Genomic DNA, 22,624 nt, shown 5'->3' on the forward strand with positions numbered 1-22,624 from the left:
CCACCTGGGCGGGCGCCTTTGAATCATGGCCAGATCTGTTCTCGAGAGGGAAGGGGCAAGTGCCCCCCCGCCCACCCTAGGGAGTTCTGGGATCTGAGGTTCACCCATGTGTGTCTGGTTCACCCAGGGTTAACCCCTCACACTGCTGAGCCCTAGCTGCAGTGGGAGAGGAGGGAGAGATTAGGTGAGAGCCTCCCAAGCTGAGAGGACCTGCCCACAGAGCCAGCCCCTGGAACCAATGTGAGGCCCCCGGGGTCCTCCCTGCCTGTGCCAGCCAGAAATAAGAAAGAGTTCATCGAGTCTGCCAAAGACAACTCTGGATGGACAGACACACAGAGCACGCACAGGATGTCTCTGGATGCACAGACACACACACGGACCTGGTGACAGGGTTTCCCCTGCACTGTTTGTAAGCCATGGGCATGTATTATCTATTCTGAAAGTTTTTAAGTGAATGAAGGTTTAACTGCACACAGAACAAGCTGATTTATTTATGGACATATTGGCACAATGTTAAACGCTGAAACACAGGTGGGAAGGGAAGCCCGCATTTAACACCCCACTCCCCCCCCCACCGCCCCCGCTCTTTGTCCCTCAGCTGGACTCCCCAGATGGAACCAGCCCCTGATGGCCCCGAGCTTCCTGTAACCACCCCGCCTCCAGCCATAAAGGGAGACTGGGGAGGGGGAAAGACCAAGGTAAGAGAGGCTGCCATGGACCCCCGCACACGCCTCAGACTCAAGAGGGCCCTGAGCCTGAAACAAACGCTGAGTAGGTCTTCAGGTCCTGCTCAGAGTGGAAGGAGCCTCAGTCTTCACAAACGACGATGACACCCACGTGTCACAGGCAGGCCACCCACCTTCCTGTCTGTCTAGCCCTTAGAGGCACACTGGGTCTGGGTCTGCCTCCATTCAACAAGCCTGCGGCCAAAACTCCGGGCTCTGGCCTCCGCGGCCCCGGGCAGCGGTCCTCCTGGTAGAGAAGCCCCTCACTCTCCACCCGGGCATGGCTCCCCCACCCCACAGGACTTCCACACCTGCTTGCCCAGGGGCCCACATGGGACCACAGACATCTCTCTGGGAACTAGAGAGGAGGGTGGGGTCCCAGAGCACCAGCCCCAGGACAAGGAAGAGACCTGAAAACAAGGCAGGCAGAGATATGCCCAACCTCCTCTGCCCCCTGCACCTGGAAATCCAAGAGGCCCCCCCCCCCGTCCTCAGTCTCCTCCCCACCAACAGCTGCCCTGGGGAGGGGTGGGGGGAGGACAGAACATGGCATGGAAGGCCTGGTGAGGGCCTGGCTGAGTGTTTGATGGATATCTGCTTCTCTTGAACTGCCCCCTCCGAGGACTGGGGCAGCTTTTCCGCCTGACGCAGGTCCCTAGGACTGGGGGCAGCTGTGGCCCACCAGGACGGGTGGGGAGGGGCGGGCACAGGCCACAGCCTCGAGGGGCAAGGGGACCCACTGACCAGCCAAGAGCCTGCAGCGCCCCGCCCCCACGACTACCACAGCCATCCCTTCGCTCCCACTTTCTGGGTCTCGCATTTCTCACCTCTAAAAAGAGGCTAAACCAGTTAGTCCCTGAAGGCACAATGGGCAGGGGAGTTCCCCTGAACGTCAAGCAACAGGAGCCTGGATTCTCAGCTCTCCCCCACCTCCCACCCCCGCCCCGCGCACCCTAGGGCTCGCTCCCAGCCAGGACTCCAGCCCGGCAGAACAGTCAGAACAGGGCTCCCAGCCTCCTTCCCATGGCCTTTCAGGCTTGGCCGCCCCAAACCCCAGGAGGTGCAAAGGGAAATGGAGTCCCTCTCCCCCCACCTGCCTGCCTGGGACTCAGATGACCACAGAGTGGGGGTCGCCCGGCTGCCCGCCCAGGCTGAGGGCTCGGGCCACTGCGAGCAGGAGGACGCCGCTGAGTGACTCCGCAGCGCAGGAGCCGCAGGCCAGGGCCAGGGACCAGCCGAAGCTGATGCAGACGTCCTGCACGTGCTGGGGGCCGTATTGGCGGGCCGTCTCCTCGAAGGCCAGCTGTGAGTAGCTGATGTAGGTGATGAGCCCTGCCAGGGTCAGGGTGCCTGGGGAGGGGGTGCAGAGTGACCACTCAATGCATCTGCCTGCCGAGGGCACCTGCCCCACCAGGGACCCTGGCGCGGTGGTCCTGTAGACATGGCCTCTGCCCACTGGCTTTTGGTAGGATGGAGGTTCCAATTCAGTCCTCAAACCTCAGGACCTCACCCTACAGAAACCCCTTGCAAACAGCACTACCTACACCCCCAAAACCTACTCACATAGATGTCCCCAAATACACAGCCCCCTCCCATTGCCCCCGGAGTTACACACACACACACACACACACACACACACACACACAGCCAGTGGCCTCTACTGGCAGCCGGGAAGCATGGGCAGAGCTCTGGAGCTCTGGCCAGACATCCTGAGCCAGGTTCCTGGGCTGCTCCTCCGGCCCCCTTTTCCTCGCAGTCCTTCCCCCACTTCACTGGCCCACAGCCTCCCCTCCTGACCGTTGCTCAGTGTCCCTCTTTCAGAGACCCTGCCCCCTCCCCAGGTCTGAGTTTCAGGCCTTCCTACAGATCCCATGACCCCAGTCTGTCCCCAAACGAGGACACCCTCCTCCCTCCACCCCTGCATCTCTGCAGGAAGAAGACTGGCTTTGCACCGAGAGCATGGTGACCCTGGAGGGTCAGGTGCAAGCAAAGAGCTGGGTGCCGGAACATTTGCCTGTCCACCCAGGTTCAGGGGGATCAGCCCAGAGAGCCACCCTCTGTCCCACTGCTGCAGGCTGATGTCAAGGCCTGCCTTGGTGCCAGCTGTAGGGAATGTAGGTGGGGTCTTGGGACCCCCAAAGGCACTTCCTGGGGGCATGGTGCTCCTTCTGTACACTGCCCAGTTAAGGCCCGAGGCACCTTCGGGGCTGGGTCTGCATCTCACTGGGACCCAGAGAAGGGGCAGACCCTGGGCTCCCCACACTGCCTGCCTCTTACTTAGGTCCTCTGGGATTCCTCACTTGACCAAAGATGGGAAGGACGGACTGGCCTCCACCAGCCTAGGGCTGGGTGGAGCCACCACAGAAGTTATGGGTTTAATTTTGGGAAGCTGTGAAGCCGAATCAACTGGGACTCTGGGACTGGGGTCAGTGCCCAGTTGGGGAGAGGGCACTGAACACATCTCTCAGGCTTCTTCAGGGAACTCTGTGCAGCTGAGGCCCCAGAAACAGAGGTTCCGTCTTAGCCTACAGCAGTCAGAGCTCCCAGCCAAGTCCCCCTGTCCTACCCCCACCACCCCCACCCAGGCTGCCCCACCAGCTCAGCACGCCTCTTCAAGCTGCCAGCTACTTCCGTCCAGCCTGGCTCTGGGCAGAACCCACTGCTCTGCCAGAGTAAGCTCCCAAGCTGGACCCTGACCTGGAACACCTGACTCTTCCTGGGGACTGAGGCGCCCAGGTCTGCCTCCTGCCAGACCGCTTCTGAACCTCAGACCTCCTGAGATGACTCAGGCCTCTCCCCTGGCTGGCTCTGGAGCCTCGAGCCAGGTGATGGCCATGGAACTCATCACCCCAGGCTCCATATGCCCCCAGGCCCCTAGCTCAGGGCCCAGCCGGTGGCGACCTAGAACCCTCCGTGTCCCTCCCCCTTCTACAGTGACAATGAGGGGGATTGGGGTGATCTGACCTCACGAAGGTCCCCTTGGTGTGACAGTCCTGACTCTGAGCCCCTAAAGCTGGGGCCCAGGCCCCACTGCAGCCCCCCGGGCAGGCTCCTGACAGTGAGGTCAGGGGATCTGCTTCAGCCAGGAGCCTGCCACGCAAGGAAAGCAGAGGTGTGGCCAGTCTGGCCCGGCGCAGGGGAGCAGACGGGGTGCTCCTGGAGCCCGGCCCACTGCTGGCCCTCCCTGGAGCAGGGGAGTGGCCCTGGCGCTGCCTCCAGGCTCTCCCGCCGCCCACTGGCCCGGTGCCTGGGGTCCAAGTGCAATGCCGAGGTTTCCTGTCACCGGAGGTTACAATCCCACCCGATTACTCCTCTCAGTGGCTTCCCAAGGTCCTCTTAATTGGATTTTGGACACACACAGTCTCGGGTCAGGCTAGGGCTGATGTTTTGACTCTTCCTGTTCTCATTCTCTGAACCACACACCTAGGCGGCTCGGCCCCCTGGCAGTTGGCACCTACTCCCTCCTGAGCAAGCCTTCCAAAGGGCCCAGCAGCCCCTGGGGAGGAAGCAGGCCTGCCTAGGAGGGAGCCCCGGCCAGTGTGGTCTAGTCCTCCTGCCGCGGCCCTGGCAGGAGAGCCCGCCCAAGATGCCAGACTTGGCTCAGGCCTCGGCCCTGGACGGGAGGGGCCCCTGAGGACTGACCCGAGGCGCCTCCAGCCCACGGTCAATGGCGGCCAGCCTTGGGCAGCTGGGGACACCAGGTGGCTGGCTGGGACAGATGGCCCCGAAAGGCAGAGACGGGGATTCCAGGACCAGCTTCCTGAGGAGCCTGGGGAATCCTCGGACATCTCAGCAGGAAGCTGTGACCCGAGGGCCTGCGTCTATCGCTGCATCCCCGAGGGAGGGCTGGGCCCAGGGCCTGCGGGCTAGGCGACTGTCAGCGCACGCACTGTCACTAGCCAAAGTCCGGACCCGGCTCAGCTGGGGTCACTGCCAAGGGATCCCAGGCCCTGTGTTACCCTGTCTTAATGCTCAGCCCTGCCCATGTTGCCCCCTCCCCGGGACGGTCTTGGAAGAAAAGGGGAGTGGACAGGGGCTGGTCCCACCCCCTTCATGCAGGTCCAGCAGGGCACGTCCTGGGCTCGCCTCAGAGATCCTCGTGCCTCCTGCTCCTGGCAGCTCAACTCGGGGCTCCTGACCCCCGTCCCTGGCTCTGGCCCCACCGTCAGCATCCCTGCCCCTCCAAAGGCCCCAGTGCCACCCAGGGCGCCTCACCTGCTACAGCTCAATCCCCAGGCTGGGCCTAGGCTCAGAGCAGCCAGGGGCTGGGGCAGTGAGACAGGCAGCACCCCACTCCCACCACCTGCAGCCCCACAGCCCCCAGACTCACCCCCCAGCAAGAAGTAGCAGCCAGTGAAGAGCAGCAGAGGGATGTTCTGGGCCAGGGAGCTGAGGAGGCCACAGATCCAGCCGCACACAATGAGGACGAGGCTCACGGGCAGGACCACCAAGACGGCTCGGTGCAGCGCTGCCAGGAGAGGGGGCTCAGGGGACGGGCAGGGAACCAGACTGGGTCCCCAAGGGAGGTTCAGCAGAGCACTTCAGAGCCCTGTGTGTCTGGACGTCCTCCTTCGTAGCACACATGGGACTGTTCTGGCCCTGGCCGGAGGAGGAGCTGGACCATCGGATTCCCTGTGATGTCTCCATGGTAACCACCCGACCCTCCCAGGGGCTGCCCCTGGTCCTGGCACAGGGGCAGCAGACACATGCCCCTCAGTTCACCAGGTGGGAGATGCCCACTGAGGAGACCCTTTTGGGAACATAAAAGAGAATTCAGAAGATGCACAGGGAGGGCGAGACAGGCTGGGGGTCCAGCATCCGTGGTTATAAGCTAACAGCAGAGCCTGGGGGTCCAGCATCCGTGGTTATAAGCTAACAGCAGAGCCTGGGGGTCCAGCATCCGTGGTTATAAGCTAACAGCAGAGCCTGGGGGTCCAGCATCCGTGGTTATAAGCTAACAGCAGAGCCTGGGGGTCCAGCATCCGTGGTTATAAGCTAACAGCAGAGCCTGGGGGTCCAGCATCCGTGGTTATAAGCTAACAGCAGAGCCTGGGCGGGCAGGGGGCTAAGGCCAGTCAGGAGAAGTCCTCAAGCAACTATGGAAATGTCCTCTGGGCAACACAGGGTCTAGGTGGAAGCAGTTCTGTGGGTCTAGGAGGAGGGATTCTGAGCCTTGCCTGGAGGTCAAGGAAGGAGGGCGTGACTCCCACCCTAGCACTCACAGATGAGGTGCTGCACCGAAGCAGAGGCGTCCAGGCTCTCACTGGAGAAGGGGTCGATCAGGGGGATGCAGCTGTTGTGCCCTAAAAAGTGGAAAGAACGCACAGCCTGGTGGGCTGTACATTGCTGGGTATACCCCACCCCCCGTGCTTCTCAGAGATGGGTGGGCTCTCACCACTCTCCACTGGGCCAAGGGCCCTGTCAGTTTCTCTTCTGGAACTCAGAGTAGGGGCTCAAATGGGTTTGGAGGGCTCAAGACCTTTCATTTTGCTTATATGATGTGCAAATATCTACATGGAGGCCTGTTGAAAAATTTCAAACACTGCATAGAGAATGCCCTCAGGCCCCCCTTGGGCCTGCTCACCCGTGGAGGCCAGGCTGTGCCTGCATGAGAAAGGGGCATGCAATATGGGCTCTCCGGCTCTCGCACACTAGGGCGCACACACATGCACAAGCTGTGAACACTTGGAGCCTTAGGCTGTCTGTGGGGAGGTTGAATCAACTATCCTTCCTCCCCGGTAGCTCTGAGGAAGGCTCTGTCTCTCTCTCTCTCTCTCACACAGACACACACGTTTACACATGCTCCCACACATCCCTGCCACCCTGGGCATGTCCTGCACAAGGGAAGCCCCCAGGTTGGTCCCAGCTTGGTGAGACCCCCAGGTGAGGAGCGTGTGGAAGCCCACCACCACTCCCTAAATGGGACAGAGCCCTTGCCTCTCTGCTTTCAGGTCTGAAGCCATGTGGCGCTCCTGTTTTCTTCCCCGTGCCAGGCCGGGGAGTGTGGGGAACAGGGGCCCTGCGCCACAGCCCTGGTTGAGCCTGACAGGGAGCAGGGACCAGACCGAGCCCTGGACAGAAATGAAGAAACAACTCTGGGTCACCGGGATGAGCAACCCTGGTCTTGCCAGGGCCCCAGCTCTCCCCACCCGGGCCTCCCCCCGACACACCGGCTCCCACCTCAGCCCAGGGCCCCTGCAGATAAGTGACAAGCACAGCACGGAGCGCCCCTGGGTGCCAGGCCTGCCCGTGCCTCCCCCAGCCCCATTCCTCCTACCCCGGCTCCCGCATCTCCAGAGGCCTCATTTTCTCCCCATCTGACCAACGAGGCTGAGGGACAAGGTCCCAGGTCACCCCGCGATGTCCTGCCACCTGCCAAGTGACGTGCCATCACTTGGAACACAAGACCGGCCCGAAAAGGTGAGGCCGAGGGACTGCGGAGAAATGCTGTTCTGGAAAGTTCTTGGGGTCCTTATGGGGCCACCCTGGCCCCTCCTTTTCACTTCCCACCCTTGGACGGTGGAAATTGAGCCCTCCTCCAGCCAGACTGTCAGGGAGAGAGTTGGGGGGAAAGGGTACGCAGACAGGCGGGGGAGGGGGTGTCTTCTCAGCGCTGCTCTGGGTGGGGGTTGCGGCCCCCTGAGTCTGAGGGGAGGGGCGCGTGGGGGAGGGACAGCCGGTACCTTCGCAGATGCGCCAGAGCCCCGAGTGGGAGGAGAGCTGCCCGTGGCCGCTGCGGTTGCCGGCGTCCGCCACCTCCAGGAGGTACCAGTAGTCGCTCGCCACGGCGGCCGCCAGCAGCGCGAAGCTGAGCAGCGCGCCCAGGGCAGCGGCCAGGAGCAGCGCGCCCAGCCGCGCCATGCGGTCGGGGTACCAGGACCAGAGCCGATCGGAGCCGGATGTAGAAGAGCGGAGGGAGCCCGGAGGTGAGGGGCAGCGCAGGAAGCCGGAACTTAGGGAGTGGAGAGACCCGAGAGAGTCTCAAGAGAGGGGTTCAGGGACCCTGAGGGAGTAGGTCTACCGAAGGGGCACGGGGTGGGGTGGGGGTGGGCCGGGGTTTGGGAAGTCGGGCCGGGGAGGGGGCCCGGGAATGGGGAGCAGGAGCGGCAGGTGGGCTCTTCCGGGTGCGGTGCCCCTCGGGTGCACGAAGAACTCCCACCTGTCTGTGATCGCCAAGCTACCTCCCAGGGGAAGGAGGAAGAAGCCGGGCAGGCGCAGCGCTGTGTTCAAATCCCAGCGTCCCTGGCTGTGGGTCCCTGGGCAAACGCCTTAATTTCTCTAAACCTCTGCTTCTTCAGCTCCCAAATAGCCAAGCTGAGGAGGGAGGGTGGGGCCAGAAAAGCCCGGGAGGAGACTCAGCAGGAAGCTTGAATGGTGGGAGGCAGCTCCCTCCACCAACCTCCACCCCTTACACTGGAGCACTTGGCTGCCGGTTGGCCCAGCGGTGTGGGTCTTAATCAGTCTCCAGGATCAACCACCAGAGGGTCCTGATAAAGCGGGTGGGCTTGTGAGGGGCTACAGAAGGGAGCCTGGCTTCCTATTAGTTCCAATTACTAATGCCCTGTGAGGCAAGGCTAGCCTCTGCCTGTCCATCACTCATTCACAAACATTAGTAAAGCTTCTCTGGGGACAGGGGCAGGTGCTGGTGGGGCAGGAGGCAGAGGAGCTACAAAGGGGCCCCCACTGGCAGCGGGAGGGCCGTCATGGTGAGGCTGTTGGGAGTTCAGCTTTGGGTGATGGGAGGGCCTCCACTCCAGGTCCCTGGACTATCCGCTGCTGCCCCTTCCACCGATGCAGGGCAAAGATGGGGGTCAGAGACCTCACTGAGGGTGGTCCTTCTCAGACCACCAGCAGCCTCTCTACTTAGGGTCATCCCAGGGCTCTCATTTCCAGGTGTTTATTTTGGCCCCCTTTTCTCTAGGTTTGAGCAGTATCATCAGGAAGTAGAAGTTGTCCGGACTAAGTTGTTGAAATAATCCTTCAGGGGGCATTTAGACACAGTGGCTAGAATTGTCTGGTATCCTGCCAGCCATGCATCTTTTTCACACCACACTCAAGACTGGGTTGGGGCACGTGGTGGGGATAGGGTGGGGTGATCCTGGCTGTGACAGTTTCTGTACCCTCTGACCTGACAGCCCTGCCCCCAGCCCCCGCCCTGGAAGCTGGGTGCCAGCCAGGGGCCCTCCTCTCTCAGGAGGCATCGGGCCTGGAGGGTGAAAGAATCCAGCAGGCAGACAGAGAACAGCAGGTGCTTGGGAGCAGCAGCAGTCTACAAAGTTGGGGATGGGGGAGGGACTGGGGGAGCAGGGGTGGGGGCAGAGGTGGGAAAGAAGGTAATGGCCCCAGTGTGACAAAGATGGACGCCGCTTCTGCGTGCTTAAGCTGCGATTGAGAGACGGTGTTTTGCTGTTGTTCTTCTGAACATTTATTTGGCTGCATCAGGCCTTAGCTGCGGCCCGTGGGATCCTCCTCATGTCACACCGACTCTCAGGCTCAGTCGTTGCTGTCCACTGGCTGCAGACCACACCGGCTTCAGTACTGCAGGCATAGTTGCTCTGCAGCATGTGGGATCTTATCAGTTCTCTGATCAGGGATCAAACCCACATCCCCTGCATTGCAAGGATTCTTAACCACTGGACCACCAGACAAGTCCCGAGAGACAGTGTTTATTTTAGGGAGGACTAGAGGAACCCTGTGGCTGCGCACTCCACACACTTCCTCCCAGTGCCCCTGCCTTTCACCTGAGCTTGTTTGAAAAGGTCTCGTTTGCATCCCCTGTCAGGGCGTGTCGGGTGCTGTTTGAGGCCACTGTGCCCCCCAGAGCCCGCCTCTCCAGAGAGGAGCAGACATGTATCCCACTCTGTTGCAGTGTAGATGGCCAGGTAAGCAGTCTGCACCCCATCACTTCAAAGCCCTGCTTCAGGGTTTCAACCCCAGATATGCCCGTCAGAGTGACTGATTGGACTGTCTCCAGACAAAGGGTATCAGTCCTTGAGGGGCTACTCTGATGAATTCTGCCAGTCTACTTCTCTTGAGATGGACTTAAATTATACCCTAGCCCAGTTCTGAAAAGGCGCCTCTTAAAATGATCCATTATTTTTCATTATTCATCCTTTCATCAACTTGCAACCCCGGACTTGTGAGCACCAAGCCTGTCACCAGGCTGCCGAGGCCTCTTCAAAGCCAGCATCGACCACTTCCACTGAAATCAGGGGCAGATGAGAACTTTAATGGAAGAAATCCCTATTATGTGTGACAGGACAACAGGGCTGCAGCCATGCCTCTTCTCTCTTTTTTTATTTGGCTGTGCCAGGTTTTAGTTGCCACACGAGGGATCTTCTATCGTCTTTGCAGCATGTGGGACTTTTTAGCTATAGCATGCAGGATCTGGTTGTCTGACCAGGGATCAAACCTGGGGTCCCTGTGCATGGGGAGCATGGAGTCTTAGCCACTGGACCACCAGGGACGTCCCCAGGCCTCTATAAACTTACACTGAACTGACTCACAGTGGCTGAAAGAACAGGATGCCTGAGACCAGGGATGAACTTCCTGCTCCAGGCTGATGCTGCCATAAACAGCCCCCAGCGATGGACTGGGAAGCAGCTGAAACCACTGTGCAACTACTCAGAGCAACTCAGCATCAGCTACACTACAACTAATCTCCCTGCATTTGGCAAACATCCTTCAACAGAAAATGAACCTCCCTAAATCGCCCTTCCCTACACGTCAGCTCCTTCACTCAGCATGCATTATGAAGTGAATTCATCCTGGGAGGCTCTCAAGACACCGTTCTAGTCAGTCAGCCCTTCTAAAGGGCTCTCAAATGGCTGGGGTCACAGCTGGGAAGCACTGACCTGCAGGTTGGCAGCCACATGACCGGCCGCTCTCGTCCCCCAGGACCCACAGGCCTAAGAAGGGCTTATCATGGTCGCCTTGGATGCACAAGCATCTGTCCAGTGAGTCCAGTGACTAAAAGGAAACGGGAGAAAGCCACCCCTCCCCCCATCACAGAATGTACTTGCTGTCCCCAGAATGGACACTCCCGTTCCTCCACAGGGCACATCTGTTCCTTCCTAATCCATCTGGTAGCCTCCTCCTCATTCCTGGACAAGCAGAATGCTCCAAGAGTTCCTTGTCATCTTCTTGCTGCCCCCTTGGATGCACTCATATGGATACTAGGTGGCCTGTGTCTTCCCACCAGAGAACAAGGAGCCTGTGAGTTCCCTGCAGACGTTAAGCCGTGGACGCAGTGCCCGGCAAACTAAGTACTCACGCAAACGGATGCAAAAATGTCACTACCCTGGGCATCAAGTGGAAAGTCGCCACAGAAACCTAGGTCCCAGTTTGGTCCCAATCAGCTGAAAATTGACTGAAATGCTGGAAGCTGAGCCAGTGCAGAGGAAACCTACAGCTCAGTTGACTGACTCGGCTTTAAGGCTAGACTCACGCAGGGGGAGACAGGAACTCCCCTGCAATGGAAAGCCTGGCTCAGAGCTTGCTAGGTTGCACCGCTCACCTCTCAGCTCAGACCCTAGGTGCTGGAAGCAAGTCCAGACATTTTACCAGTTACAACTGGGAAATCTAGGTGAAGAGGACACAGAACCTGTTTTAGCTTTACAACTTCCTATGAACCTTAGTTCAAAATAACAAGCTAAAGTCTGGTACAGTGAGGATCAATGGAATGCTCGGGAGAAAGGTATCAGTTAATATATGTAGTGAGAACCTTTGAAACAAAGTTGTCTGAAAAAAGGAATGGGGATGGTTTACTGCACTGGCCCCCTGGGGCCAGGCTGTTGCCCATAGCCCCAGCCCCCAAGGCTGGACAGTGTCACTAGTGAGGGGCCAGCTCTGGGGTCAGACTGCCTGGATTCAAACCCCAACCTGAATGCTTTCTTACTTATATGATCTTGGACAAGCTATTTCATCTCTTTATAAGTCTCCACTTTTGCATCCAAAAAATGTAGTTAAGATCCCAATAGACTTTACTGGCAATTGTTGACTTTTTTCTAAGTGAGTACAACCTGCAAATGGTCCACATCCCAAAGGGGTGCCAACCTGCAGGTAATGGCTGGCTGGTGCTCCATCTTTCATAGCACTGAGGATGGAGGATCCCAATGCCCCAGGCTGTCCACTGGCTCTGATCTCACCATACCTGACAACTCTCACCACCAGTTACAACCCTTCCAGACTCCCACTGACTTGAAGTATCAGAAAGGCAGACACATATTTGAGAAAAGTTGAGGGTGTTGCCCTTAGTAAGGGCCTAAAGCTTCATTAATGGATGTCTGGTAAACATTCTGGACATTGGCAGCCATTGAAGCCAGTGATATGTTTTTTTTCAGAATTTAAAAGTTTCTAGAAGAGGAAATCTGTAAGATGGTCTGAGGGGTCAGGGCCAGCTTAGCCTTGCTTCACAGCATAGCCTGACAACACAAAGAACTGCAGCATTACCCATCGTGCAAAAGAAAGAGCAAACACATTTTCTCAGTTTCTATACAATGCCAGTTTGTAAGGATCAGTTATTATTCATTTACAGATTGGCACAAATAGAGAAAATAAGCAGCTGAGATTAATATAAAGGCTGAAATGCCTTTTTTCCCCATAACAAAAACCACTGCAACATTCTCCGTACTTGGAGGGAAAAATTCATTTTAGTGAGATATGGCAGAAAAGTATGTCTGAGGTGCGTTTTTCACAGCTGGTTTATACATGGAACGAGTCCGGATGACACAGATGGCTCGTCTCAAGTGGTTCTTGCAGAGGAGCCCAAGGCTGGCTCTCACTCTGCAAGGACTCATCCCTCCCCCGCAAGCACTGGGGTGGGGTCGATCAATGGGCAAGCCAAGAAGGGACTGCCACGAAAAGCCAAAAGTATTTAAGAAACCCAGTAGGGTCTGCAGTGTTTGAAATGAAGCAGTTTTTATTCTTCAGCAATTACCCAGATGACCCCCAGAGGTTCCAATAGGACAGTAACAATCCACCCTGCAGCTTTACTTCATGAAGCATGGTGAAATAAAATCTATCATCTGAAGATCAGGCCTCAGCCCTGCGTGAGCCGGCCTCGGGGAGGAGAGGAGGGGACCGCTGCGGAGGCAATGCTGTGAACGTGGCGCAGATGTGGAGCAATGGAGACACAGCCAGTCAGGGCTGACAGATCGCCTGCACGGCACACCAAGTCCCCATAGCTCTAAGCCAAGTCGTTTAGAAGGGATTCAGGCCACTGCATTGTTCTCGCAGAGGAGCAGCCAGTGTGCACCCACCAGCTCATCAGGGCTGGCTAACCGTGCAGCAATCTCATGACAGTTTCTGCCAGATATTTCCTGCTATCTTACTTTGTCTCCAAATCCACCTAAAGTTCACACTGGTGTCCCCAGTGACTAAGAAAGGCTTTGTGCTCACTTTTAACTGTAGTTTATCCTGTTATGCAAAATAATAATTCAAACAAGATAAGAAAACAACACTACAGAATCTTAGGAGGGACTGAGGGCTTTGTCCCAATTCCTCTTTACATGAAAATCCTGTTGCCACACACACAAAAAGCCAGTTGAGGCCGCACAGCCTGTAGGATCCCCGCATCACTGGTGAGGAAACTGCAGCTCCAATTCAATAGGCACCAGGCCCAAGCCCAGAAGGCAAGCGTCCCGTTAAAGGCCAGTTTGGGGCCGGAGTGGGTGTTCCACACGCTTTTTATTTTTTTACAACTGCTCCAATTCTTCGCTTAGTCTGTGCTGGGGCTGAAACACATACATCATTGCATTTATGATCATGCAAGACTGAAAACAACATAAAAAAACATGCTTTTTTAAAAAAAGTTTCCCCCAAAGAGGTTTTGCAATCTATTTTTTAAATTAATTTATTCCTTTAGGAAGATTCACATTGGAAAGACAGGAGAATTATCAGTTGCCTAATGCACATCATTAATGGAAAGTAGGTATTTGAAGAGTATTAATACTTAAGTCCATGAACTCCTTCCTCAGATTTTTCATCCTGCCCCTGTGTGCCCCGTCCAACGGATGACAGCTGGTCCATAGCGGGACTCCCCAGGAAGAATCCACTCTGTGTGCTCTGCTATCCAGAAGCAGAGAGCCAGGCCTCTGAAACATTCCTTTTCCGCATGAAAGACCTCCCTGTCTATTGTAGAAAAATGTTGCAACCTTGCCAGGAGCCACGGCAGAAGTATCTTCAAGCTGACCACAAAGCAAGAGGCCAGCTCTACTCTCAAGACATCAGTCCTTCTGCATCCCCCTCACCAAGTCACACATATTACAGTTACAGAAAGGGCTCTGACACAGATCAAGTCCAGAGGCAGAGCCTGGGGTCTAATCCCATGGCTACCCCTATGAAACTGAAAATCACAAGATGTGATGGCAAGGAACCCCTAACATACAGGGCATTTTCAGAGGCATGGCAGGGAGGGCCATACAGTCTGTCTGGGAGGAAGGGAGCTGCTGTGACACCACAGACCTGATGGGGTGAAAGAGATGATCACAGACCTGCAGACATCAGTGTGAGATAATACAGAACATCTGGGACATGATGAGTGCATACCATAAATGCAGAATATTATGCAAGTGGAACTTAAAATGGCATTCTTAATCCTGTTTGTCCAGTCATAACGGACCTATGATCACATTCACGCATCACATTTCAGCTGGACAGCCAGTCACCAGCTTCGTGAAGCCCAAACACGTTGCTGTAAAAGGGCTCTACCCACGTGAACAAATGTCTCCCCTCACCCTGCTAAGTCCAGGAAGCAAAAAAACGAAAACTACCAAAGAGAAAAGACAGGGTCAGTTATTGTACTTAGCTCTAGCTATATAACAGAAGAAGACCCTGGCATCAACTTCAAGAAAAAAAATAAAAAATACAGTTTAAATATTCTCATTTCAAAATGTTGATGTTCTGCTTTCCTAAGGCACAGTTAAGAGGCTCCAGAGAAAAACTGGTAACGCTGAGGGGTGTGCCCTGGAAACGACGTCTGTGTCGCTGTGCAGCAGTGACAGGGAGGTGTCACTCCAAGGCAGCCAGCTGCTCAATGGCACAGCGGACTTTCTTTGCAGTTTCTTCAAATTCTTTCTGCTTATTGTTGGTTTCCTTTGCCTGGAAGTAAAGAATACACACGTGAAACTGAAGCTCTAGGCATGCTCGGATAGGGATGCCCAGCTACATGGGGTAAATATTCTCATTCACTTCAAAGGCCTCGCAACCAGGGATCTTGGTTCCCCAACCAGGGATCAAACCCTGGCTCCCAGGCCTAACCATCAGACTGCCAGGGAATTTCCCTCAAATGCCTCTCATCTGAGTTGCCTCACAATAATTATAACAGAAGACACTGGTGGATGGCTTCGCTTGTGCCGTACCATTCTACCTGCCACACACGCTAGCTTACTCACCGCTCCGTGTTCCATGAGGTAGACGCCACCTTTATCTCCATTATACAGAAGAGGAAGCTTAAGTCCAGAGTACCATTCAGCTCAGGGTTACCTGTTAGTCTGTGGCAGAGCCCTGCTCTTTCCCACTAACCTACACTGCTTCTGCAGCTTCCACAGAAAAGTCCACAGCCCTCCTCTCCTCCCTGTCAAGCATCAGCTTTCTTCTAAAACAGAAAACCTGCCACCTGCAGTTGCTCTTTGAATCTGGCTTCCAATCTTTCCTTATGCCAAGTGCTCTCTCCAGGGAGACAAATGACAATCACGTCAGCAAATCCAGAAAGCTCTTTCCCAAATTCATTCTACTTGATTTCTCTGCCATATTAAAAAACAAACAATAGGTTTTTATTGGGTTAAATAAGAAAAACAATAAAGGTAACTTTTTGCGAAAGAGGGTGGGGGTGCAGCAGCAGGAGCACAGAGCACACGGTGTGCTACCAGGTCAGACCCCGAGCCCCAGCTCTTCCTTGGCCGCACGCCAGCCAGCACCCACGTGGCTGCCTGAGCAGTCAGTGGTCCTTCGAACTGACCAGCAGCATCTCAGGTAAACATGGGGCCTCATCAATGCCGAGCATCACGGCAGACAGCACTGGTTCCTTGTTCCCAGTGTTTGTAAACTGCAACATGTAATTATCTCACCTGGATACATGTCTGTCTTAAAACTGTACTGCAATCCCATTGCTAATTAAATCAATGGTTTAAAAGATCAGCTGCCAACCTTGTTTCCTATCAGAGAACAGACAAGGTCTGCATGCCAGCCCACCTCCAGAAGCAATGTACTCTAGATGGTTCATCCTGGAGCTCTAGCAGGAAGCAGATGGGCCTCTGGTTATACCCATTCCCTGCACTTGGCTCTGACCCCAAATCTTACTTTCTGCATCCACTCACAAGCATATGCCCATAAGGAAACAAGAGGACCTGAATTTCTGTATCAGGGATATATTATTTGCAACAAACCTCACAACTGGGTGTCACTTTAGAGCAGCCCTCTATCCAACAGAATCTTTTGCAATGATGAAAATGTTCAATTGTCTGCAGAGTTCAATAATCACTGGCCACATGTAGCTACTGAGCAGATAAAATGCCACTAGTGAAACTGAATTTTATTTTATTTTCTTTTTATTGGCTGCACCACAAGACTAGTAGGACCTTAGTTCCCTGACCAGGGATCAAATCTGTGCCCTCTGTAGTAGTGCAGAGTCCTAACCACTGGACCAATAGGGAATTTCCCCAAATAGATACATTTAAAAATGATCTGGAAGGAAATATACCAGTTAATGGTGGTTACCACCGGCATAGGGGTGAAGCTTTTGGTTCTTCCTTACAAAAGCTTTATATTTTATACTGATAGTTTATTTTATAATTAAACAAGGTAATAAAAACAAATGCATAGATTTTAAAGTATTTTGACTTGAGGAGAACGAAAAAGCAGTTGCAAACTAGAAGCAAACCGTTTTCTTCCAATCTCCCCACTTTTCTCCTGGTGTTCACACCTGGTTCTGCCCCACTGCTGACACCCAGGTAACAGAGGCCCAGCATCTCCTGGGTCTCCTCCTCCAGTCCTCCTAAGTCACCCTCCTCAACAGGTTAGCCACCTTCTTCTATCAGATCACAGGATCACAAGCACTCAATTTTCTAGGACTGGACTGTGACAACTATAGTGTGTCTTCCTATTTGTTTCAACTACCAAAACATCTTTGTCTTTCTCAGAGCTCCACAATCTGGCTGCAGTCTCACTGTATTGCCCTTAACATTCCTCCCATTCGCAGACATAGCTTTCCCACAACCGTTCCCAAAGTACACAAGCTGGTCTTTCACTTTGAACAGGGCTGGCAAAATATGCCCTGTGGGACACATCCAATCAGCCCATGGCCTGTTCTTAACCCAGTGCTAAGAATGCTTTATGATTTTAAATATTTGTGGGAAAAAAACAAACAAAGAATAATTTATAGGGCTTCCCTGGCGGTCTAGTGGTTAAGAATCCACCCTGCAAGGGACACCAGTTCGCTTCCTGGTCCGGGAAAACCCCACATGCTGAGGAGTAACTAAGCCCATGGGCCACATCGACTGCACCTAGAGGCTGCACTCCACAACAAGCCCCCGCAACGAGAGGCCCATGCACCAAACTAGAGAGTGGCCTTCACTTGTTGCAGCTAGGAAAAGCCCGAGTGCAGCAGTAAGACTCAGCAAAAAATAAAATGAAGAAGTACATTTTTTTAAAAAAGGAAAATCTAACAGAAACTCTGTGGCCCATGATGGCTAAACACTTACCATCTGTGGTACTTCACAGAAAATGAACTGACCCCTAACTTCAAAGGCCTTTTCTAGCCCTCTTCCTAACTGCAACACAGCAGTTCCCAAAACCTCCGTTGAATACATAGCTTTATTGACCACTGACTTCTCGCTTCTCGAAAAACTTTTCGATTTTGTCCTTAGCATTTGAAAAGTACCATATTAGACAGAATTATGTATACTGATCTCTAAAAAAGAACATGATTTTCAAGTTGAAAAGGATATCAGAAACCATGGGGGTCTATCCTCCATTTTATAGGCAGGAAACTATGATCAAGACTGGTCTAAATTCACAGTCTGTGAGTGGCAGAGACAAGTGTTATGTCTGGACTCCCTGCCCAGGGCTTTGCTAAAAAGAAATTAAATACCTGAATATTTATTCTTTGTAAAGCTACTGGATTTAGCACATAAAGAGAGAGGATGCTCAGTTAAATGTGAACATCTTATAAACAAGTAATTTTTTAGTAAACACCCACATAAAATGTGAGATATATTAAAAAATTATTCCTTGTGTACCTGAAATTCAGACTTAACTGGGAGTCCTGGTTTTCTCTGGCAACCTTACTTCTCTACAGCCCAGGCTGTTTAGGAGCTGCTTCTTTACGGACTCATGGTTTCACTCTCCCAATAATCTAGTTTACCTGTGCAAGAGTCAAAGTATGCCTGCAAAGACCCCTTCAAGGTCCAGTAGGACTGGCACTAGTTTCTCCCAACACACATAATGCCCCTTCCTGACACACACTCTACTCTGTGTCTCCAAACCCTCTGTTCCCAGCTCTGCTAACACATGAACACACTCCGTATAAAGGAGTTACCATCTCAGTTGTCACTGAAGGCAGGAATGCCAGCCTAGCCCTCACACGTCCCACCACCAGGGGTAACCACACACTGAGGGCACCTCTACTCAGGGCATGCAATTTTTTTCTGATTGCACAACCCCAAGGTGACAGTCTAGGTCATATGCTTTTCTGTCCTTTTGTATCTTCACACACATATCTGAGGGGTTTAGAAAGTGCTGAGGAAAAGCGTCTATGTAGTGTTTGTGAGGCAGTAGGAGTTTAGTACTAAAGATGCTGAACAGGATTTGCTCTTGGTTCTTATTTCCAGTTATACATACGATTTTGTTCTTGGTTCTTTCTTTATCCAGTTTCAAAAATTCACTGAGGGTTAATTCTTCAAACTGCTTCTTGACAGAAAGGAAAGCACAACCAGATGAATGCTTTTTATGTTCTTCTCTAGAAAAAACAATACATGAGCATGTCAACAGAGACAGTGAAGTAACGGGAGAAGAGTTCGTTACCACCAGTCTCCCTCCCCACCTCAGAGACACACGCTGCTCTGCGTCAGGAGCAGAGTGTGAATTCTGAAGTGGATGGAGCCAGTGCCCAGACCCACATTCCCACATACCTCATCTCAGCATCTTCTTGGTCTGTGGACACCCCCCATCCCCCTCCTATGGCTGTTACATTCTATCTGGAGTCCTTTAGCAAGCAGTTGGAAAAGTGTTACAGAGTGTAAATCTAAAGGTACCACGTCAAAGCCCTTAAAAATCCGGAATCGTCTGCAGTTATCTCATTTACTGGACTTACTACATAATCTGTTGGTTCAGAGAAGGGGCACTACTGGCCTGGTTTCTCCAGTGAGTTCCTGTGCCTGTACTGTCATTCTCTCCAGCAGGAATTATCCCTGCACGGCAGACTGCACTAGAACCAGAACAGTCTGGGGACTTCCTGGTGGTCCAGTGGTTAGGACTCCGCACTTTCACTGCTGAGGCCCAGGTTCAATTCCTCCTTAGGGAACTTAAGACCCCACAAGCTACTTGATGCGGCCAAAAAGAACAAACAAAAAACCACCACAACAACCCAGAACAATCTGGAAGAAACACACAGCCACACAAATCCCAAGAGGACAGCCAATAGCAGCTATAATCCGAAGACATCACAGCACTTGGAAATTCACTCCCGAGAAAACAACCAGCATTTCTCCACTGATCCCTGGTGTGGTCACCATGCCATCCCAGTCAATACCGGGTCACAAGAGCAAACATGTTACGGAAACACAGTGATACTTTTCCTGCCAAGAAGACAAACAACTCCAGAGATTCTCTAGGACAAAAAAAAAATCACGTTCTGGAAGCTACTGGTTCTGACAGGGAAAAAAAATGGGAGGGGAAAAATGGGGTATTACATTACAGGAAGACAGCTGCTGTCTGTATGAATATATGCACGCACGCAGGCACACACACACGCAAACTAGACACGAATAACAAAATCCAAAACAACACGGGCGTACTACTTCAAGGTGTGGTTTTTCTGCTGTATGAATGATAGTCCAGATAATAAAGCTTCAGGTTTAAAAACTCTAAACAGGAAAGGCACCTGGACAGCTCTAGGTCACAGCAGGATCTGCTCCCGCATTCTAACTTAAAAGGTATCAAGAACCCACAGGAAAATGCCTTTCTTTAACATCCATCCAGAAGGATATTCCCCAAATCGGGTTGGATTAGGTTGAAAGCATCATCAAGGTGCCAGCAGCAGACTCATCCATTACAATAGCTGTTTAGGACACAAAGGAGGTTGGAAAGCTGAAGCTCTTTCACTAATCCTTCGAAATTCAGGGTTTTTGGTTTTTTTTTTTTTTGGAGGAGCCCAACACAAAACAAAAGGTCCCGATGGAACTGGGGCACCCAGGAAGCCCAGTGAGGCCGGCCTGCGGGACTTACATAGGGTCGTCGTCTGGTTCCCAGCCTTCCAACTCCTTGAAGCAGAAGAAACACTGAGCCAAGTCGGGCTCGTTCTCAGTGGGACAGTGGATGAAGCCTGCCGCGGCCATCTGCAAGGGAGAGCTCAGCTCAGGCCCCAGCGCGGAGGGGGGAGCCCACAGAGGGGCCGGAGCCCGCGGGAGAGGTTGTCCCGGGCCTGGAAGCCCACAGTAGGGTTGGGGCCCGAGGGAGAGGTCGCCCCGGGCCCGGAAGTCCACAGAAAGGCCGGAGCCCAAGGAAGAGGTCACTCAGAGCCTAGAAGTCCACGGAAGGGTTGGAGTCCGCGGGACCGGTCGCCTCAGGACGGGGGCGGGACTCTTGGGGCGGGGAGGACCTGGGGACTCCGAGAGGTCTTACCCGCTCCGGGGTGCAGGCGCAGCCCTCTAAGAAGGGCCAGTTCTTAAACGTGGAGACGCGATGGTCCTTGAGGTAGAGCTGCCAGGCCGGGGGTAACGACTGGGCACCCATCCCGCCGCCGCCGAGCAGTGCCGCGATTCAAATCCGGCGGTTGACGGCCTCCGCGAGGCATGTCGGGAACGCGCCTCCCGCTGCCTTCTGGGAAGTGGGAAGCTGAGTGGCGCGGGGCATGCTGGGAGTCGTAGTCCTCTCGCCGCGTGGCTCTGCAGCTGCTCAGCCGCCACCGAGCGAACCCCGCCCCGCGCTTACTTACATCCCAACTACTTGCTAAGAGTGGTGGGAACAGAAGCTGGGGATGTGCTGAAGCCTCCGTGATAGTTTCAAGGAGTGGCCCCTGCGAGCACGAATGGATTAAGCTCTTTCAGCCTGCAAACTCTATTGCTTTTGTGGGTGTCCCATTCCTGAAACCATTAGTACGAGCTTCCCCAGGCGTTGTACTGGCCAGGTCTGAATATATGCTGAGGCCCGTCCATCTAGAAGGCATGCATCCTCCTGGGAAAGGTGTCGCATAGATGAAGCCTACAGCTTAACCTCCACCCTTGCTGGAGGGAGCTGTTCACTCGTTTATCAAGTCTTTTATCGAATCTTTTCACTGAAGCTTCTTGGAGATCCAGAAACTGATCCTTGTCACTTTGTTCTTCCCTTTCCACCAGAATTCCTCAGGAGTTAGATATCTGTTCTAAGTCCCTGCCCGAGAGATCCAGGTAGGGGTAAACAGAGGTGAAGGTGAAGTCGCTCAGTCGTGTCCGACTCTTTGCGACCCCGTGGGCGGTAACCTACTAGGCTTCTCCGTCCATGGGATTCTCCAGGCAAGAATACTGGAGTGGATTGCCGTTTCCTTCTTCAGGGGATCTTCCCAACCCAGGGATCGAACCCAGGTCTCCTGCATTGGAGGCAGACGCTTTAACCTCTGAGCCATGTGTTAAAGTAAATAATGCCCGCTGCCCTCCCTCCAGGAGACCTGGGTGTCCTCTCAGAGAGGTGGGAGGGGATAGGAATGTGATTCAAGGAAGTGAACAGCCCAGGACAGTATGCCTGCATAATAGAAATGATTGCCTAGGGAGCAGGCGGCTTAACCAGATTGGGTTCAGGGAAGGCCTGTGTAGCTGGTACCCAGCCTCAGGCAGAGGCCCCAGCCTTCCAACTCTCTGAACATCCTCTTTTGAGAGGTTTTTATGGAGGTTTCACAAGCTTGGTTGATTGAGTCATTTGCCTTTGGTGATTAATTGAGTCACCAGCTCTCCACTTCCTGAAGATTTGGAAGGTGGAGGGCTGAAACCTCTTTTAAGCATTGTCTAGGGGCCTGCCAAGAACTGCTCATTACAAGAGACTCTCCTATTTCTTGGGAGATTCCAAAGGTTTTTTTTTAGGAGCTGTGTGCCAAGAATCAGGCAGAAAGACCAAACATTTATGTATCACAGAGGCAAATTTTCTATGTAAACTCTCTGGATTTTTAAATAGTTGGCAACAAATCCTGGTGGACACTGTGATGATCCAACAAAACAGTTTTGAGATCGTAAATAATCAATGCTAGATATTACCTTATGGCCATCTGGTCTCACCAAACCTTTTGTGAACATGTTTTCCCTCTGTTGTAAGAGTGACGCATCAATGCTGTAAAAGCAAAAACCATGCAATTGTTGTAGCCACGCGTTCTGGGAAAGAAACTCACTCAGAAGGACAATGCAGATAGTGCAGTGCAGGTTATTACACCAGCGGGCCCAAGGCAGAGTCTCCTCCTAGCCAAGGACCCTGACCAGTTTTTGTGAAAACCTTATACACCCTAAGTGTACTTGCTCAAACCCACCTCCCCAAATTCCTTGAAACTAGTCTGGACAAGGTAAAAGAGAGATACGATCAAAGTTAACCCATGATTCATGTGTCACGAGACTAGATAAACAGTGGATATTTATCAATAGGCCTGTGATCATATCCCGATGAACATAACGGGATTTACCACTTTGTTCTGTTACAAAGATAATTAGCATATTCTTTTAGGC

The 22,624-nt window shown here is 53.4% G+C and overlaps 2 protein-coding genes across 2 annotated transcripts; both read right to left on the reverse strand.

The window, feature by feature from the left end:
• Window positions 1,672-8,030, reverse strand: TMEM235 (transmembrane protein 235). The gene is made up of 5 exons (XM_018063685.1): window positions 7,885-8,030; window positions 7,409-7,677; window positions 5,948-6,028; window positions 5,056-5,193; window positions 1,672-2,075 (listed from the first exon to the last, which is right to left on the reverse strand). Exons 2-5 carry the CDS (start codon window positions 7,584-7,586, stop codon window positions 1,834-1,836), a joined length of 639 nt encoding a protein of 212 aa, XP_017919174.1. The 5' UTR covers window positions 7,587-7,677; window positions 7,885-8,030; the 3' UTR covers window positions 1,672-1,833.
• Window positions 12,626-20,749, reverse strand: BIRC5 (baculoviral IAP repeat containing 5). The gene is made up of 4 exons (XM_005694094.3): window positions 20,565-20,749; window positions 20,169-20,278; window positions 18,564-18,681; window positions 12,626-14,825 (listed from the first exon to the last, which is right to left on the reverse strand). Exons 1-4 carry the CDS (start codon window positions 20,673-20,675, stop codon window positions 14,736-14,738), a joined length of 429 nt encoding a protein of 142 aa, XP_005694151.1. The 5' UTR covers window positions 20,676-20,749; the 3' UTR covers window positions 12,626-14,735.

This window comes from Capra hircus, chromosome 19 (genome assembly GCF_001704415.2).
Source record: "Capra hircus breed San Clemente chromosome 19, ASM170441v1, whole genome shotgun sequence".
Classification (NCBI taxonomy): Eukaryota; Metazoa; Chordata; class Mammalia; order Artiodactyla; family Bovidae; genus Capra; species Capra hircus.

Coding starts and splice junctions, on each gene's coding strand:
- TMEM235 (XM_018063685.1), bottom strand. CDS start 7,586: ATGGCGCGGCTGGGCGCGCTGCTCCTGGCCGCTGCCCTGGGCGCGCTG. Junction 6,029..7,408: donor GCTCTGGCGCATCTGCGAAG/GTACCGGCTGTC, acceptor TCCACTTTTTAG/GGCACAACAGCTGCATCCCC. Junction 5,194..5,947: donor TTCGGTGCAGCACCTCATCT/GTGAGTGCTAGG, acceptor CTCTCCTGGCAG/CGCTGCACCGAGCCGTCTTG.
- BIRC5 (XM_005694094.3), bottom strand. CDS start 20,675: ATGGGTGCCCAGTCGTTACCCCCGGCCTGGCAGCTCTACCTCAAGGAC. Junction 18,682..20,168: donor GAACCAGACGACGACCCTAT/GTAAGTCCCGCA, acceptor TGTTTTTTCTAG/AGAAGAACATAAAAAGCATT. Junction 14,826..18,563: donor AAAGAACCAAGAACAAAATC/GTATGTATAACT, acceptor CTTTACTTCCAG/GCAAAGGAAACCAACAATAA.